The sequence below is a fragment of the Portunus trituberculatus genome, chromosome 28 (genome assembly GCF_017591435.1).
Source record: "Portunus trituberculatus isolate SZX2019 chromosome 28, ASM1759143v1, whole genome shotgun sequence".
Taxonomy (NCBI): Eukaryota; Metazoa; Arthropoda; class Malacostraca; order Decapoda; family Portunidae; genus Portunus; species Portunus trituberculatus.
This window is the reverse complement of record NC_059282.1, coordinates 2,045,938-2,064,769: the sequence shown is the minus strand read 5'-3', so window position 1 is coordinate 2,064,769 and position 18,832 is coordinate 2,045,938. Positions and strand designations below refer to the sequence as shown.

General features: G+C 40.7%; 1 protein-coding gene across 1 annotated transcript in view; it reads right to left on the bottom strand.

The window, feature by feature from the left end:
- LOC123510238 (dual serine/threonine and tyrosine protein kinase-like) overlaps positions 1-18,832 on the bottom strand; it is a 47,873-nt gene that overhangs the window by 10,015 nt on the left and 19,026 nt on the right. The window contains exons 4-11 of the mRNA XM_045265195.1: positions 10,959-11,223; positions 5,437-5,609; positions 4,730-4,961; positions 3,937-4,175; positions 3,210-3,416; positions 1,115-1,298; positions 598-754; positions 92-254 (exon numbers count right to left, since the gene is read on the bottom strand). Coding sequence (XP_045121130.1) covers positions 92-254; positions 598-754; positions 1,115-1,298; positions 3,210-3,416; positions 3,937-4,175; positions 4,730-4,961; positions 5,437-5,609; positions 10,959-11,223 — 1,620 coding nt within the window. The remainder of the gene's footprint in view (positions 1-91; positions 255-597; positions 755-1,114; positions 1,299-3,209; positions 3,417-3,936; positions 4,176-4,729; positions 4,962-5,436; positions 5,610-10,958; positions 11,224-18,832) is intronic.

Sequence of the window (18,832 nt, the reverse complement as noted above, 5' to 3'; positions counted from 1 at the left end):
TTAGTGGAATATTGGTGGTTCTCCATAATGCAATATTTCCACACACTGCATATAACAACAATGAGTCTCTGAGCCACAGCACACAACTCACCTGCAACCTGACAAGCCAGTCAAGGCCGTGCTTGATGGCGGAATAAAGGTCTCTGGTGAGCCTGTCCATAATAAGCAGCACAGCGGGGGACTCCCCTTGCCCGTAGGTGTGGTCTATCACACTGCCCCGGAGAGCAACGATCCGATCATGCTCAGGAACACTCCTAAGGGAGACAGATGGTGGGATGTGGGGCAATATCAAAGGCTGCACTGTGAGTCCAATGTGCAGAGCAAACACCAAGAAAATCAGAGAGATCACAGGAACAGGATCAAGTATACTGCAGAATAACTCAGATTGTAGTAATGGAGCAGTGAAGATCATAACAAAACTTATGCTTATTTGTTCTAATGTCTACAGGATTAGGAATCTCCTCTTGGTATTTCTGATGCACAATTCCCTTACACACTTCAGTCTTCTCATTTCTGCTATTTCATACCTTCTCCTTTTAAAATACAAGGAACCTAAACATAGGGCCCACTGCCTAAAGTGAAAGAAACATAACCAACCTTGTGTAGTGGAATTCCATGGCCAGATCATTCCAATGCTTCTCATCAAGTGGGACAAGGGATTTGACAGCACAGGGTCGGTATCCTCCCCAGGCCTCGCAGCTGTACACCACACCATACTGGCCACGCCCCAACTCTCGGTCCAACCGGGGCATGCCTGCACCACACAACACCATCAGGTAATGGTAGGAAGATATTGGCTACTCTGCCTCAATAAGGTTTTTGTTTCCCTTTCCAGAGTTTCAATCACTGATATTTGCCACAAACTACTTCACTAGTTTTGAATACACACGCAACTATAATATCTCCAGCAATCCTAACTCAGACATAAAACTTGCACAATACTCAATATTTTAATGACCGTAGAATCTCAATCACACTATGATTACCACAACCTAAGTAAGATGAGCTACAGAACTTAAAAAAAAAAAAAACCCTAGTGGAGAACAAAACCAAAACAGTAGCAGAGACACATCAAACATTAACATTATTAAGTAAGGGCACCTGTTTGACTCACCAAAGAGTATCATATCTCTGAGGGAAGTGGACTCCAGGGAGAGGCGAGCAAGCTTGGGTGCATCCACCTTCTTGATGCGAGTCTGCTGCCCTTCTGTCTTGACAAGCCGTGAGGTGAGTTGGGCCTCCAAGACTTTGAGACTGCCCAGGAACGAGTCATGGCTGTTCTTTAGCCTCTCTCGGAACTATAAGCAACACATCAATTGTAATATTAGAAAATAATAAAGGTGAAAGAAAGATACACTATTATGAGATTCAGAGCTGCTGATATGCTGTTTTTCACGAATAACTTTATATCAAAGAGTCGGATGAAGATGAAACTTTGCTAGAGTATGTTTTATACCCTACCTAATTTTATCCAGCATCCTTTATTGTCTAGCTTCGATTTTAATGTTCTCATAAGAGTAAAATAAGCAGCTGAATCCACAGTCGCCTCTCTTGTTGGTGAGGGGTTCAGAAACAGTCATGACGTTAAATTCTCATGACGTCATGAAGCTCCGCCCACCGGGGTGTGAATGGCGAGTGATTCACGTGGCCACTGACACATGAACACAGCTTTCTGGCCTTCATCGCTGTCAACAATGGCAAATATGTTGCAACACTGTCCACGTGGTTGCAAAACTGCTTTTGTGTTGAGGCTTGCTACTATGTTCAGAGGAGAGAAGACCCGTGGAAAGACATACATAAGTTTGAGTAGGTAAGTAGATAACTAAACCTATTGTTGATGATGGTTTCTCACCGACACACCTATCTGTAACACATCCAGTACCATATATTTCATAGTGTAAGAAGCTGACACGTTATTTAATGTATTTGCGCCACCCAGGAAGTGTGGGCGGGAGCTATTTGACAATCTCACCACTTAGAGGAGGAATGCTGGAGATTGGATAATATCCACGACAACGTGGAACCTGTCATCATCACGTTCTCCAGTGATGATGAATAAATTTTATTTTATGTTGAATATTTCATTGGTATACCCACATGATATTTTCTCAAAATACCAACATAATAATATAGCTATATTGTCTATTTTTTCCCATGAACAGTACCAATAAAATTTATATAAATAAATAATATATATATATATATATATATATATATATATATATATATATATATATATATATATATATATATATATATATATATAGAGAGAGAGAGAGAGAGAGAGAGAGAGAGAGAGAGAGAGAGAGAGAGAGAGAGAGAGAGAGAGAGAGAGAGAGAGAGAGAGAGAGAGAGAGAGAGAGCAAATGAACGCCTATGTGTAAATTATTCCATTATTGGAAATAGTGGTATACACTGTGATGTTGATTCTTCTCAAAAGTGAAAGAGCTGTATAATTGTTTATTGATGTGACGATCTGTGGCGAGCTTTGCACTACGTTTGAAGAAGTTGTACCAATACGAATATTTCTGGGAATTGGTCAACCCTACAGGAAATAATGTTTCCCTGTTGGCAGAGGTGCAGCCTTAATTGGTTTTAAATTACCAATCATCTTTCGAGTGGGCGCGGCTTCATGACGTCAGAGACGACGTCACGGCTTTATCTCTACTCATAACTGAAGACTGAAGTGGCTGCGGATTCCACGACTGATTTTTATTCTTAGAAGTACCTTGATTATCAAAGTTAGGTACTAAGTGATACTGGATAAAATTAGGTAGGGGTATAAAACATACTCTGGCAAATTTTCATCTTCATCCGACTCTTTGATATAAAGTTATTTGTGAAAAACAGCGTATCAGAAGCTCTGAATCTCATAGTAACATGGTATCCTGTCCGGGTCTCCAATGCAATGCAATATTCTCAATCACTTTTTTTGGTAAACTCTGGAACTCCCTGCCTGCTTCTACATTTCCCTCCCTGACTTCTGCTGCATTTCCCTCTTCCTATGACTCAAACTTTTTCACAAGGATGTTTCAAGACACCTATCCTCTAATTTTGAATAATCCTTTTTGACTTTCTCTTTAGAAACTGACACCTTAGTATACCATTCCTTTCATCTTCTTCATTGGTCTAGGCCAATGTACCTCTTATATAACAAACATGCACTTGTACTCATGTCTCTCATCCTCCTCACACTAACTAATGCTCACCTGGGCACATATGCTCTTGGTAAGCCTGGTTTCCGAGAGACTCATTATTATGTCCGATGCCACCTTCCTCTTCCAGTCAGCATCTATGACAGGCGGTGCTCTCCCAGGCATGGTCGCCACTATCTGCTTCATCTTCTCCCAGAGTGATCGCAGGACTGAAGATGAGGTGGTTACTGTCACCTCTACCTGGTATGCTGCATTCACCATCTGGGAGCAAAATGCATCAAGTAATGTACAATTAGGAAATCTCTAACCTGGTAAAAGAAATTCATGAAAAAAAGATACTGAAATCTAGTGAATTATACTGATAGGATAAAAAGTGTTAATAATCAAGTGCGTAAAAATTGACACATACAAAGTTTTGCACTTATATCATTCAATTAGTAAGATGTTTCACAATGGTGGGTACAGAAATATGACTGGGTAATATTATCAACCACCATTTTACACACAATCCTTCAGGAGCAATATATCATAGTTCAGTATATTATCCATATCCTTCAAATTACAAGGAAATGAAAAAGAAATGTTAAGATTTAGGGCATTATATGCCAACAACAGTTACTACCATGTAACATTATGACAATACCAATACTAAAATGCATGAGAAAGATAGAGGATTTGGAAGAATGTATAGGGATGAGAGAAAAATGAGAATATTTATTTCATCATATTAGAAATAATAATTAAAACAAATTGAACACGGCCTTAAAGCTTTTCAACACACCTGCTTGAGAGCATCCCCAATCTGAGGATGTTCACCACAAGCTCGACAATCTTTCTCCAGGTTCTCCAGACACCGCTGCAGGGTGCCAAGGTACGACTCCCTCATCACATCCACGCGGTCCACCAGCTGCCGCCCGATCTCGGCATTGAGGGAGCCAATAACGAGCTCCTGAATCTGCATGGTGCACTGCCGCACCTCCCGGCTGCTCACCAGGTCCCCCTGCGGCAGTACCTCCACGTCTAGGAACAGAGACAAAATCTTCACTGCCATGCAGAGAGATAAACAGTAGTGTGTACTTAAAAGGCATGAAAGGTGACTATTCTTGTTGATAGAGATAAGAAAAATTTATTGACATGGAAAGAAACTTTTTATCATATAACTAGGAAAGATCACAAATAAGGCAACTTTGTAAAGGAATCAGGACATATTTCCACAAAATATAAGCCTTACTCATAAAGAAGTGAACCTACACCATGCCTTGAAAAACAAGCTAGTCTTGGTAACCTTTTTAGAAAAATTAGCACAGTAAAAAAATGGTATATAATATGATACATGGATTTCAGGAGTTCCTCTTCATAATAATAATAATAATAATAATAATAATAATAATAATAATAATAATAACAATAATAATATAATATTATAATAATAATGCTAACAAAAATAATAATGATGAGAATAATAATCTATCTATATACTAGGCCAGCAATCCCACACAGAGAGACCCAGACTAAGCACACTCATGCACACACATCACTCACACTCCAGCATCAACAACAACAACAACCTGAACCTTTGAATTCATAAGCGGCAGCCTTGTCCAGCAGGTCCTCCTTCAGACTGGCCACAGTATCGGCAATGACGTTCCTTATCTCGTCCTGTTTCCTGGAGGCAATGTCCATCAGGCTCTCATACAACTCTGCCTCCTTCTCCCGGGCGTAGCTGATGCGCCGCGGTGTGATCTGAATTTCTCGCGCCATGTCAAATGCATACAGGATGAACTTTCTCATGCAGCGATTGTGAGCCTGTGGGAGGAACCATTTGCCTTTGCCACTGAGGCTTCACAACATTCTGATGCTACTTCCTGTTGTACTAAGAGCATAAGTGGAAGGATTGTACATCACTACAGGCACAAATTTGATATTTAAAATGCTTTTCATTTACATCTCTATTGTACTGAAATAAGTTGCAGCTGGAAAGACTGTGAAATACTTCTTAAATAAAAGATTCTCCGTTTTCTGACATGGTTAGCTTGTTAGTTTTGAATAATTTTAGGGACTGGCATCTAAATGGGCCTTTTTATTAAATCATTTTTGCTGCCCTTGACCAGATTTCCCCTCTTACATAAAGAATAAATAAATTAATTAATCAATTAATTAACAAACAAAAATAAAAATAAATAAATAAAAAAAAATAATGCACTGATAAGATCTTCTGGAACCTGCACTTCACTATATGGATAGTGAAAACCCACTATTCACCCAAAGCAGCGCCAAGTACCTGGTTGAGGAGGGTGCAGGCATAGATGAGGTGAGACTGCAAGACCATCCTCATGTAAGGCACAACGTTGCCGAAGGAGTCAAAGCTCTCCACCAGCTCACTGTCCACGTGGTAACTCTGCTCAACAAACCGCCACCTAATCTTCTTGGGCAGGGGCGTCCTTGTTAGATATCCTGTAGGCAAAGCAACACTTCAGTAGTCTGTAGCCTGCACAGTGCCAAGGCATCAGGCCATGACATGGCCTGAACTGTCTCCTTTTCGTTTGGAGACTTTAAATAAGCATTTTTATTAAGCTCAAAATGATAATAAATAAATAGATAAATAAATAGATAAATAAGTAATAAATAAATAATAAATAAAATTAATAAATAAATAAAAAGCTCATCCTTTCCGTAAGTTACATAGGAAACCATCCACTGTGTGGAAGTATGGAGGCACATCATTAACTTCTTTCCTTCACTGCATTGGAGACACCAAAGAATGCAGCACAATATTTATGGTGTAGAAGTGCATACATGGAACACAATTGCCTTTTATAAATTTGGCACACGACTGTTTTGTGCAAAACCATCAACTCTCTCAACTAGTCAATCATCCATTCCTCAGAGACTGATGAAGACACATGCTCATGCTCTTGTAGCATAAGTGACTGGGTCTCTCTCTCTCTCTCTCTCTCTCTCTCTCTCTCTCTCTCTCTCTCTCTCTCTATATGCGGAATCTACACACACACACACACACACACACACACACACACAAAGGCCAAATCTTATCGGAGTTATGAAAACATCTAAACTATAAAGAATATTATGCTTTCATGCCTTGCAAGTTACGTGAATAAAATATTGCCGGCATGAGATTCTACATATTGCGTCGTATTTCTGAATTAGTGAGCCGCTAAACCCGCGTGCGTGCCCGCCACAGGCACAAGGCTCTGCGGGGCTTGTACATAATACTCTTACTTGTGTGTTTCTCTCATTAACAACACTGATTAACGCACCGGAGGGATACGATTATACTGAGCTGCGCTTTTGTTTGATTCCTTTAGATGAAACTAATTGACGTCATTCTCATTCCAAAAAGTAAATGAATAAGATTAATAGCATATATGAATAAACACAATTAATGAATAATATAATACAACCACAATAAATTAATGAAAAAAAAACGCATTTATTAAATTGACTAAGTTGTTGTCACTACACCTCACTCTTCTCTTGATAGAATGAGGATGAAATTCAGTTGATAACCATGGAGACAGGTGACGAGGATGTGGTGTGGTGTGGTGTGGTGTGGTGTGGTGTGGTGTGGTGTGGTGAGGTGTGGTGTGAAACTTGTGGCTTCATGATTCCCTATCGCGGCAGGTGGCTGGGTATAAGAAGGCCCGAGCAGAGAACGTTACTGAGGCCATTTTTTTTTTTTTTATTCTAGTTACTTAACAAACTCTAATGGACATCCTTTGGGGTTTAAAATTATGTTTCCATGATTTTTAGACATTAGTCTGACCCTATTGAAAGTTACAGGTGTTTTCAACGGTGTCCATGGTTATATAGATTGTTTACAAGCACCAGGCTCTAATCATTTAACATTATTCTACCACACCACGACTATTTCTCACTAGTGTTTATCATCCTAAGAATGCAGAAATCTTATCAGTCTGCCACTAGAATCATAAAAAATATCCTTAAAAATCCTTATAATTCCAAGGTATACACAGTAATTTCAACAGATCCACAGTATAAATAAAAAAAAAAGAAGATAACATTCGCATTTAGAAACGTTCTACTCTCATCGTGGCTATTTTTCAAGGTCACACAGACAGATTCTCACGAGTGTTTCTCATGTTAATAATATAGTGATCTTATCAATCTGTCACCAGAACCCTTGAAACACACTTAAAAACCCGTAAAACTTCAACCAGAGCCTTTTGAAAATAGTGGAGTTATGACGCACTAAAATTTTGAAGGTGCTCCTACACACGAGAGCTGAGGAGAGTTGTGCGTGGCTTAAACACTGACAGGAATATCAAACGTGTGGAGGAAATAATAGCCAAGATGCTTCTTTCCTAGTCAAGCCTGCTCGTGCATCTGATAGCATTAGTGTTGCCAAATATGAGCCACATCCACGCACGGCACGCCGCCACAATTTGTTCTTTCCTGACATCACAGCCTACAAAGGAAAAACACCGCTCGCTCGCTCTCTCTCTCTCTCTCTCTCTCTCTCTCTCTCTCTCTCTCTCTCTCTACTTCAAGACTGCGGCATCTACACCAGCCATCATTACTACAGATAATTATTACATCACACTGATATCATAAACCAGACGGAGCGAACACCACCTCTCCCACCCACACATTTCTCCTTAGTATAAATAACAATTACATCACCTCGAGGCGTCCCCGACCGCCACCACGCAACAGGTGTGTGGTGCTGATCAACAACGAGCCTCGCTTCAGCACAATCTGCAGCCAACTGACATGACTGACGCAGCAACACAAACAAGAACGAGGCGTGAAAAAAATCTCTATTTATAGAAATCGCGAATACACACATGAATAGGAAAATGAGGAACGTAATACATATCAATACAGAAAAAAAGGAGACTAAACAAAGGAACATACATAAATAAAGAACATATAGAGAAATAAAAAAAAATAAACAAACGAATCATAAACATACATCATAAACATACATATTAACAAACAAACAGAGCCTAAACAGAGCATATTCAGAAAAAATAAATAAATAAAATAAAATATAGAAACAAAAATATGCGAACAAAAAATATCAGGACAAACACACGAATACAGAAACAATACAAAACTCACTACTCTGGTTTATAACACAAGTAAACGAAGCAAAGGTATTGAATTACAGTGGTTTGTTAATCAGAGGGTAACAAGGGAAGGTTTGGCATCAGATCTACGAAAAAAGGGAGAAAAGGAGGTGTGAGGAGATGAAGAGAAGGAATATGTGGAAAGGCGCGAGTGTGGAAGGGAAGGGAAGGGAAGGGCAGGTGAAGGGATGAAGGGAGGTGATAGGAGATGGCGAGAAGAAATATGTGGAGCAGAGCGAGAAGATGGGATTGGCAGGGGAGGAAAGAAGGAGAGGTGAAGGGAGGAACGGAAATGCGAGGCGATGGAAAGAAGGAATATGTGGGAAGGAACGACTGTGAAAGGTAAGGAAGGGGAGGAAGGGTAAGTGAGAAGAGGAAGGAAGATGTGAAGCGATGAAGGGAAGGAATATGTGAAGAGTAGCGAGGAAAAGAAATATGAAGGAAACAGGTTGGGAGGGAAGGGGAGGAGGGGGAGGTGAAAGACGGGAGGTGCTGCTAAGGTGAGCCGCCCTGCCAAGTTTGTACCACCTGTTATTTTTGCTTCAGGATGTGACCAGACAAGTTACTGCGTATGTGTGTGTGTGTGTGTGTGTGTGTGTGTGTGTGTGTGTGTGTGTGTGTGTGTGTGTGTGTGTGTGTGTGTGTGTGTGTGTGTGTGTGTGTGTGTGTGTGTGTTTCTTATTGCTGCATCGACTCAATAACCTACAAACTAACCCAAGAACTGATTCACTGACAATTTTGTTAGCTGACTGAATTAATTACGAAAAAATCCAGTAAGATAATGACAAACATGCAAAACAACACTATTTCTTGTCACATTAAAGCCTAAACAATAACAAATAAACAAATAAAGCTAATACACTAACAAACTTTATTTAAATTACGAAAACACTCAAGCTCTCTCTCTCTCTCTCTGCTTCTGTATAATTCCATCTACCTACGACTTAAGAGGGAAGTTTCAAGACATACATCCAATTCTTTTTGGTAAACACTCTTGGCACTGTTAGTTGTCCTTGGCCAGTTTACCCGCAATACATAAATAAAAACAAGATACCTACCATCCACGAATAGCAAGACAAACCACTCCACACCTTTATCTTGACTTGGAATCTTCGGCCTTGTCATCGCCCCACATGATAACGAAGGCACACCTGCAGATCCTCCCCCCCTTCCCTGGCCTGGCGCTGATACGGAATGCAATGGAGAATAATAGCTGGCAGCTTCCACTGGTCACGTGACTCATTCTACTCATGCTTTCACACACACACACACACACACACACACACACACACACACACACACACACACAGACATTGATGGATGTGTGGATACAGTTGAGCATATTGGTAGATTAATAGATAAATAGATAGATACTAGAAAGATAGATAGATAGATAGATAGATAGATAGATAGATAGATAGATAGATAGATAGATAGATAGATAGATAGATAGATAGATGGATGGATGGATGGATGGATGGATATCTATCTATCTATCTATCTATAGATAGATAGATAGATAGATAGATAGATAGATTGATTGATTGACTGATAGATAAATATGTAGATATGTAGATAGATAGATATATATATAGATAAATAGATAGATAGATAGATAAATAGATAGATAGAGACAGACAGCTAGATAGATAGATAGTTAGACAGATAGGTATGTAGACAGATAGAGAACAAAGTAAGTAAAGAGGCAGATGTGCATATGGCCTCTCTCTCTCTCTCTCTCTCTCTCTCTCTCTCTCTCTCTCTCTCTCTCTCTCTCTCTCTCTCTCTCTCACACACACACACACACACACACACAACCTCATTTATGTCTAACGTATCTTAAAAATATTCATAAACTTCCAGACGAGCTAAGATTTCAGGTGATAATAGAAAAATGAGAACAAAGAAAGGCAGGTAGGAGTCAAGTGGTGGTGGTGGTGGTGGTGGTGGTGGGGGTGGGGGGGTTGAGTCAGAAAGTGCACCATCACGCCAGTCAGTCCTCGGCGGCGGCAGACCACACTTAAGAGACACTGCTGGTAAAAATCGGACCTAGGACTCGTATCGTCTTTCGAGTCACCGCAGCACTTTTGTTTTGAAGTATTTAATTACGCAGACGGAGGATGGCTTGGACAAAACAATGCAAAAAAATTAAGAAAAAGAAAAAAACAAAACAAAAAAACAAAAAAACGAATGACGACAAAATTAACAAGCTTTTTTTTTCAGGACGTAAAGAATCCCAGGCGAGGATTACTTAAAAAAATAAATAAAAATAAATAAATCTTGAGGAAAAGCCTCTTAAACTGTCGTCTCCCCATTAAATATTAATAAATAAACATAAAAATGAAACAAAAATAGTCCCAGCTTAATTTTAGATGTACTTTGAAACTGCTCTTCAAAAGTAAGCTGTAAGTACTGGTTGAGAGAGAGAGAGAGAGAGAGAGAGAGAGAGAGAGAGAGAGAGAGAGAGAGAGAGAGAGAGAGAGAGAGAGAGAGAGAGAGAGAGAGAGAGAACTAATTGGCGTTTATTAGTATGCCAGATAAACAAAACTAGAAAGTCAGACATATCAATAATTTGCCACTGAAATAAAAAAATAATAAAATAGGGAAACAGTTCAAAGTTCTCAAAAAAAAAAAAAATAAATAAATAAAAACAAGCAAACTTAATGCAGCCAGATAACACACCAACACTTACCCAGAGTATCACAAAGGACGCGGTACAGCTGAAGGGGCGCCGGCTGGGGATGTGGGCGCGGAGATGGGGTGAGGGCGTGGTTGGGATTCTCCGGGTGGGGGTCGGGGCGTGCCGGGGAGGGTAGGACGCGAAGGTTGCAGAGGATATCATGTTGTTCAGACTCCGGCAGGTCATCACTGAAGGTCTCCGGCAGAAGGGGCACTCGGATGAACAGGATAGGGAGAGTTGGATGGACCTTCTTCAGCTCTCTCAACTCCGTCACCTCCTAGAAAGTGAGAGAGGCTTAGTGGTAGATGACGTCCTCCCCCTTATTTTTCTTATCTTATTTATACCATGTGGGCTTTTCACGGGAATTTCTGGGCTAAAGGGGATACTTTTTGTGGTACCTCCTATCTCAAAGCCCACCCGCTAGGAAACCGTTGAAGAGTGAGGAAGCCCAACCTACACTCGGACCGTGGACAGGATTCAAACCATTGCGCTTAGAGACCCCTCGGACCCCAAAACACGCATGGTTCCACTGTACCACGGCGGCCCCTTTCGTTACTAAGGAAGGAATGGTTCACTGACTGCAGCTAAATGACTCTCTACAGCTGTCTTAATTGTTTCAACTTCTACAAAACGTGAAAAAAACCTTAACTGGGGGAAAAATAATGTTCTTCAGCCCTCATTACTGGGGAGAGGATGATTCACTGACAGCTAAATGACTCTACAGCTGTCTTAATTATTTCAACTCCTGCAAAACGTGAAAAAAAAGTTTAACTGAGGGATAAATAACGTTCTTCAGTCCTCATTACTAGGGTGAGAATGTTTCAATAACTGCTAAATAACTCTCTGCATTTCATTTCAACTCCTGCAAAAGGAAAGTGGTTAAGCGCTAAATGACGTCCTCCAGCCTTCGTTACTGGGAAGGGCATGGTTCACTCACTGCTAAATGACTCTCTACAGCTGTCTTCATTATTTCAACTCCTGCAAAACGTGAAAAAAAGAAATCAACTGAGCGATAAATAAATAACGTCCTCCAGCTCTCATTACTAGGGAGGGAATGGTGCACAGACTGCCAAATGACTCTCTACAGCTGTCTCAATCATTTCAACTCCTGCAAAACGAAGGGAAAAAACAACAAAGAAAAAAGCTTCATTGAGTGCGTTCTTCAGCCTTCGCAAGTAGGAGGAGAATGGTAGAATGGTTTACTGACTGCAAAATGACTCTCTACAGCTCTCTCAATTCCGTTAGCTACTGGAAGGTATATAGAAGGTAAACTGTTTGTCAAATGACGTTCTTCAGTTCTGGAACAGCTGAAAATATAAGAAGACGCTTTTCACTAACAAAATAAGGACGTTAAATAAAGAAAAGAAGAAAATATACCAAAAATTTGCAAAACACGTCAAATAAAAACCCATCATTCGATCTCTAAGGAGCAAATAGAAAAAGATGAAAAAGAATAAAACAAAAACTTCTTATATACACAGACGAACAAACACAATAAGTAAGCGTGCTTAGGGATGGAGAAACTGCAGCAGCTGGTTGGGCGCGACAGACTGCTAAGAAAAGGACGTAGGCCCAGATTACACACGCAAACACTGATTGGCAGATAGTAACTGATATGTAAAGAGAGAGAGAGAGAGAGAGAGAGAGAGAGAGAGAGAGAGAGAGAGAGAGAGAGAGAGAGAGAGAGAGAGAGTGTGTGTGTGTGTGTGTGTGTGTGTGTGTGTGTGTGTGTGTGTGTGTGTGTGTGTGTGTGTGTGTGTGTGTGTGTGTGTGTGTGTGTGTGTGTGTGTGTGTAATTCACCTCGGTCGCCTCCTGGTCACCCAGCCAGTCTTCCCCATTACGGAGCGAGCTCAGAGCTCATACACCGATCTTCGGGTAGGACTGAGACCACATCAACACACAACACACACCGGGAAGGCGAGGCCACAACCCTTCGAGTTACATCCCGTATCTATTTACTGCTAGGTGAACAGAGGCCACATATTAAGAGGCTTGCCCATTTGCCTCGAACCCGGGCCTCTCAATTGTGAGTCGAGCGTGCTAACCACTACACTACGCGGTGTGTGTGTGTGTGTGTGTGTGTGTGTGTGTGTGTGTGTGTGTGTGTGTGTGTGTGTGTGTGTGTGTGTGTGTGTGCATATGAAAACACAAGACAAAGAGAAGATAAAATAATAGACAAGAGAAAATAAAACCACATTAAAAACAATAAAAAAAAAAGCAAAAGAAATAGAAAATATCATGACAGGATGCTCACACACACACACACACACACACACACACACACACACACACACACACACACACACACACACACACACACACACACACACACACACACACACACACACACACACACACGAAGGGACAGACCAACACGATAGCAAGACCACACTCGCTTTGTTCTTCCACTGCTGTCTTAGGGCTTCTGTGCGTTGCCTCTCAACCTTAAACTTCACCCCCAGTAAACCCAGTCATGCACTACAGTGACTACACCCTTCCCTTTCTCCCCCAGCCCCTCCCTAACTCACGTCACCTGAGCCTGGGGTTAAGTTTTCACTGTTGCACTCGTCCCTTTATCATTCACTGTCAAGGAAAGTTGCATATCAGAGAATACAATGCTCTTTTTATTCTTTTCTTTTCTTGACTATGGTATTCTTTAACCCCTTCAGTACCATGACGTGTTTTCATATTCATTCTGCTTAGTATTTGATGACATTATACAGCTTCAGAAACTCATGTGGGGGATTAAAATAGTGGAGACTGTGGTCACTAATCCTCTGACCTTCACAGACACTTCTTAATGTCAATAAAATGGTCTAATCGTACACAAATCTGAAGGTAAAAATGTGTCCCAGTAATGAAGGCGTTAAGTGAGTGTGGTGTTGTAGTGAATTAATAATGAAATAGCTGGTGGTGATTATACGTTTCCTCAGCAGTGAAGTTAGGTAAATTAAATAATACATTTGCTTTCTTTACGGATCATATTAAGAAAATTTATACATAGAGCAGCTGATGATTATGAGAACATTTATCTGTCCGTGAGAAAGTTAAAAGATTTGGAAGAGTAAAATTTTTCCTCCCTTTCTAAACAACGGGATTATTCAAGAGTGTGGTGTGTTGTGTGGTACAAAAAAAAAAAAAAACGAAAGGCCTAGTAAGATTATGGGAAATGTCAAGCAATAAAATAACTAGATATGAAAAATGATATAACTTAAAAAAAAATATCTAAACTACATGACTAAGAATGTGGCTTAGTAGTAAAAAAGGAGGCATGTTTGCTGGTGATTATAGAAATTTGTCAGGAATTAAAATATCTAGTCTCTCATAAGGATTGTTTTCGAGGCCCACACAGATGACTGACAGAGTTCACAAGATCTTAAACATTCCTTATCAAACCACCGCACAGTGTTATGGAAATACAAGCGCAAACATCAGCAACGTCCACTACAACCCATTTAATCCCTTCAGAACTGGGACACGTTGTTACCATTGGGTATGATTACACTGTTTTGTTTACATTAAAAAGGGTTTATGGAAGTCAGAATAATAATAATTAGAATCCTCACTATTTTAATCAACACATAAGTTTTTAAAGCTATATAAAACCAACATATAGTAAACAGAATGAATATGAAAACGTGTCATGGCACTGAAGAGGTTAATACAATCACAGCAACATTCAAACTTTTCAGAGCTCCAGCATCTATCTCATTATTAGAAATCTATTATCAAGTTCAGTGTGGCAACTTGCGTTATAGGGACAGCAAATAACCTAAATAAACATAAACGGGGTAGAGTATGTAATCACTTTATTGCTGAGGAATTAAAAAGCTTTAAAGGAAGATTCGACAAATTTATGAATGAGGTTAACGCTTTCAGAACTGGGACGCATTTTTACCTTGAGTTTTGGATACGATTAGACATTTTATGTACATTAGGAAGGGTTTATGGGAGCAAGAAGATTAATGGCCAGCCTTTACTGTTCTAATACCCCACCTAAAGTTTCGGAAGCTGTATAAAATCACAAAATAGTCAAGTGAATAAAATAAATATGAAAACGTATCATGGTACTGGAGAGGTAAGTGGACACGGGAAGATATAGTGAGTTCTACGTGCAGACCAGGCAGCTTCCCTTCTCTTATCTAGTATCAACAGCTAACACATTTCATTCACTCTACCGTGACTGACTAAAGGAGGCTGTCAATGGAAGCTGTCTGTAATAATGAGTCAATAAGGTTCTCGGGCGTAAGTTCGTATTCTCAAATGCATCTGAGTTTCATCTCCACTATTTCTAAAGGTTTTTATCAAAATGTACACGAGTTTTTACGGTGTATTTATCGTTCTAGAGGCAGGGGACATTATAAACTGGAGAAACGCTCTTGAAAATCCTACTAATCATCCCTGTGGCCCTTGAAAAAAAAATAGTGAAAGAGCAAAACGTTTACGGGTGTTACCAACACACACACACACACACACACACACACACACACACACACACACACACACACACACACACACACACACACACGACAGGATGCACACACACACACACACACACACACACCGCGTAGTGTAGTGGTTAGCACGCTCGACTCACAATCGAGAGGCCCGGGTTCGAGTCCCGGCGCGGCGAGGCAAATGGGCAAGCCTCTTAATGTGTAGCCCCTGTTCACCTAGCAGTAAATAGGTACGGGATGTAACTCGAGGGGTTGTGGCCTCGCTTTCCCGGTGTGTAGAGTGTGTTGTGGTCTCAGTCCTACCCGAAGATTGGTCTATGAGCTCTGAGCTCGCTCCGTAATGAGGAAGACTGGCTGGGTGACCAGCAGGCGACCGAGGTGAATTACACACACGAAGGGACAGACCAACACACACCAGCATATCCATTCCTTTGATATTTCCGCGCAGGAACAGACACGTTGCGTGCCACAATACACAACAGCTGCGTGGAGTGTCATCTATACATCCTGTCTTCTATGCTCGAAGATCAATTACATTTCAAGACCACATGGGCTGCCCGCCGCCACACCGCTGCCTTCACTCACGACCAGGATGACAATAGTGGCTAGTTTAAGGAGTCATAACGTAACTTAACCTAACTTTTTTTTGCTATTAACCTAACTCAACCTAACCTAATCTAACAACCTAACGTAAGCTTTCCTAACCTTTTTTACCTAATCTAAACGTTTTTTTTTCTTTTCTTTGTAACAACCTAACAAATCTAACTTATATTTTCTATTTTCACCTAACCTAACCTAAACTAACTTAACCTAACCTTTACCTAACCAAACCTAACCACTTTAATACTAGATCACTTTTTCCCAAGATAATTAGTAAATCTCTTCTATATTTTTGCGCTAGTTTCTAGTTTTGTAGCATTAGAGAAAATAAAGTAACGCTCCAAGTACCCTTTTTTTTATTACTGAATGCTGGTTAGGGTCAGGTCAGGTCAGGTTAGGTAACAAAGAAAGGACAGCATCTCAGTAGTTCCTTAGCAACAAATAATACAAATCAACCTTCATTTTTTCTTTTACTTTTTCTCTGAATGTTGGTTGGGGTGGGTTGGGTTAGGTTAGGTTAGGAAGAAAGGAGACCCGTGAAGTGAAGGAGTTAGGATGCGTGCGGGACTGTCAGTGATATAGTTTAAGATTCTTGTTCTCTTTTACAAGTACCTGCATCAATTCTGACGGAGGGTTAACTAGAATGGTTAGAAACTTGAAATGGGAAATAACAGGTCACTATTACTATTATTATTACGTACTAGAGACAGTTTTATTCATGCATTGTAGATTTTTCTCGTATCTTTGACGATTACCATTACATTTGCCCAACAGTTACTTCAAATTATCATCATTATTTCTACTGTTACTATACTTCTTCGGTCCAGAAAATATAGATGCTAAACAATTATCTTAAGCTCAGAGTATGAAGAAAGGTTTATGTGATTATCAGTTTTGTAGTTAAGAAAAATAATAATAAAGAGATTACGTTGCCATAATTCCAGACTGCTATTACGTGCCATAAAAACAATAGGATCGCAAGACACTCTAAAGAAAAAAGTAGGATTGCCAGTCACTCTAAAGAAAAAAATACTCTTTCGACTGACTACTACTACTACTACTACTACTACTACTACTACTACTACTACCTGGGAAGAAAGAAGAGAAACAGTGGGTGATAAGAGACGGAAAGTGAAGGAAGGGAAAAGATGAGAGAAATCGTGATGCATTAGAGCCAGAGAGCAACCTTCTCTCTCTCTCTCTCTCTCTCTCTCTCTCTCTCTCTCTCTAACGGGTGAGTGAAACCTTAGAATAGAAGTTTTGTTCCTTCCCTACCTTTCCCCCACTTCTCCCTCCTACCTGCCCCCCCTCCCCCTGCTACCTCCTTTCTACCAGCTTACCTCGCCTGTCACCTTCACGACGCCACCCCTTCAGGTGAGGGAGCGAAGGAAAGAAAGGAAGGAAAGCGAGATCACGACCTAGATAGAGAGAGGCGAGGGAGAGAAAGTGGAGGAGAGGAAGACGGAGGGGAGATGATGAAGGAGTAGCAGTAGGAGTACCAGTAGCAGTATGAGTAGCAGTAGCAGTAGGAGTAGCAGTAGGAGTACCAGTAGCAGTAGCAATAGTAGTAATGAGAAACGACAATAAAGAAAATGAAGCAAAATAAAGGATACCTGAATCTGTGTGTGTGTGTGTGTGTGTGTGTGTGTGTGTGTGTGTGTGTGTGTGTGTGTGTGTGTGTGTAATTCACTGTTTGATCTGCTGCAGTCTCTGACGAGACAGCCAGACGTTACCCTACGGAACGAGCTCAGAGCTCATTATTTCCGATCTTCGGATAGGCCTGAGACCAGGCACACACCACACACCGGGACAACAAGATCACAACTCCTCGATTTACATCCCGTACCTACTCACTGCTAGGTGAACAGGGGCTACACGTGAAAGGAGACAGACACCCAAATATCTCCACCCGGCCGGGGAATCGAACCTCGGTCCTCTGGCTTGTGAAGCCAGCGCTCTAACCACTGAGCTACCGGGCGTGTGTGTGTGTGTGTGTGTGTGTGTGTGTGTGTGTCGATGTGTGCTTAACAAGAAACCTCACAATACGTGCTACCGAGTATACTGCTTTTTAGGAAACCAATGTCATAAGGAGAGAGAGAGAGAGAGAGAGAGAGAGAGAGAGAGAGAGAGAGAGACGATCAGCTGATGTGTGCAAATCTAAGTCTTCTAGTGGTGATGGCGGTTACTGTGCCCACTCAAATAACATATTTTCTCTCTCTCTCTCTCTCTCTCTCTCTCTCTCTCTCTCTCTCTCTTCCATATTTCCCCTAACCAATCCCCAGGCACAGTCTAACACAATGGAAACAAACTGGGGACTGACTTTTACGCTCCTACGAAATACAAGACAAGACTACCAACCAACCCCTCAATACACGCCTCAGCTACACATTACAGAACACGTCACCAAACCATGCACTTGTATCGCCACCCAAGACACGCTAAAGCGGGAAAATGGGGAAGAAATGATAGAGAGGAATACAAACACGATAAAGCGGGTGGCACGTTATGAAAATCTCTATACTTCAAGAAATAAATAAAATAATGAGGGATAACAACAAAAAAAAAAAAAGACTAGATAGCACGTTGTCAATCTCTATACATCATTAACCCTTTCAGTACAGTGCCGCGTTTTCACAATCATTCTCTTTGCTATTGGTGATTTTATACAGCTTCAGAAACTTATGTGGGGATTAGAATAGTAGACTCTGGCCATTAAGCTTTTGGCATCCATAGACCATTCGTTACGTAAATAAAATCGCATAATCATACATAAAAAATAAAAAAAACGTAAATATATGTCTCTGTATTGAGGTTAGAAAATAAAGAAA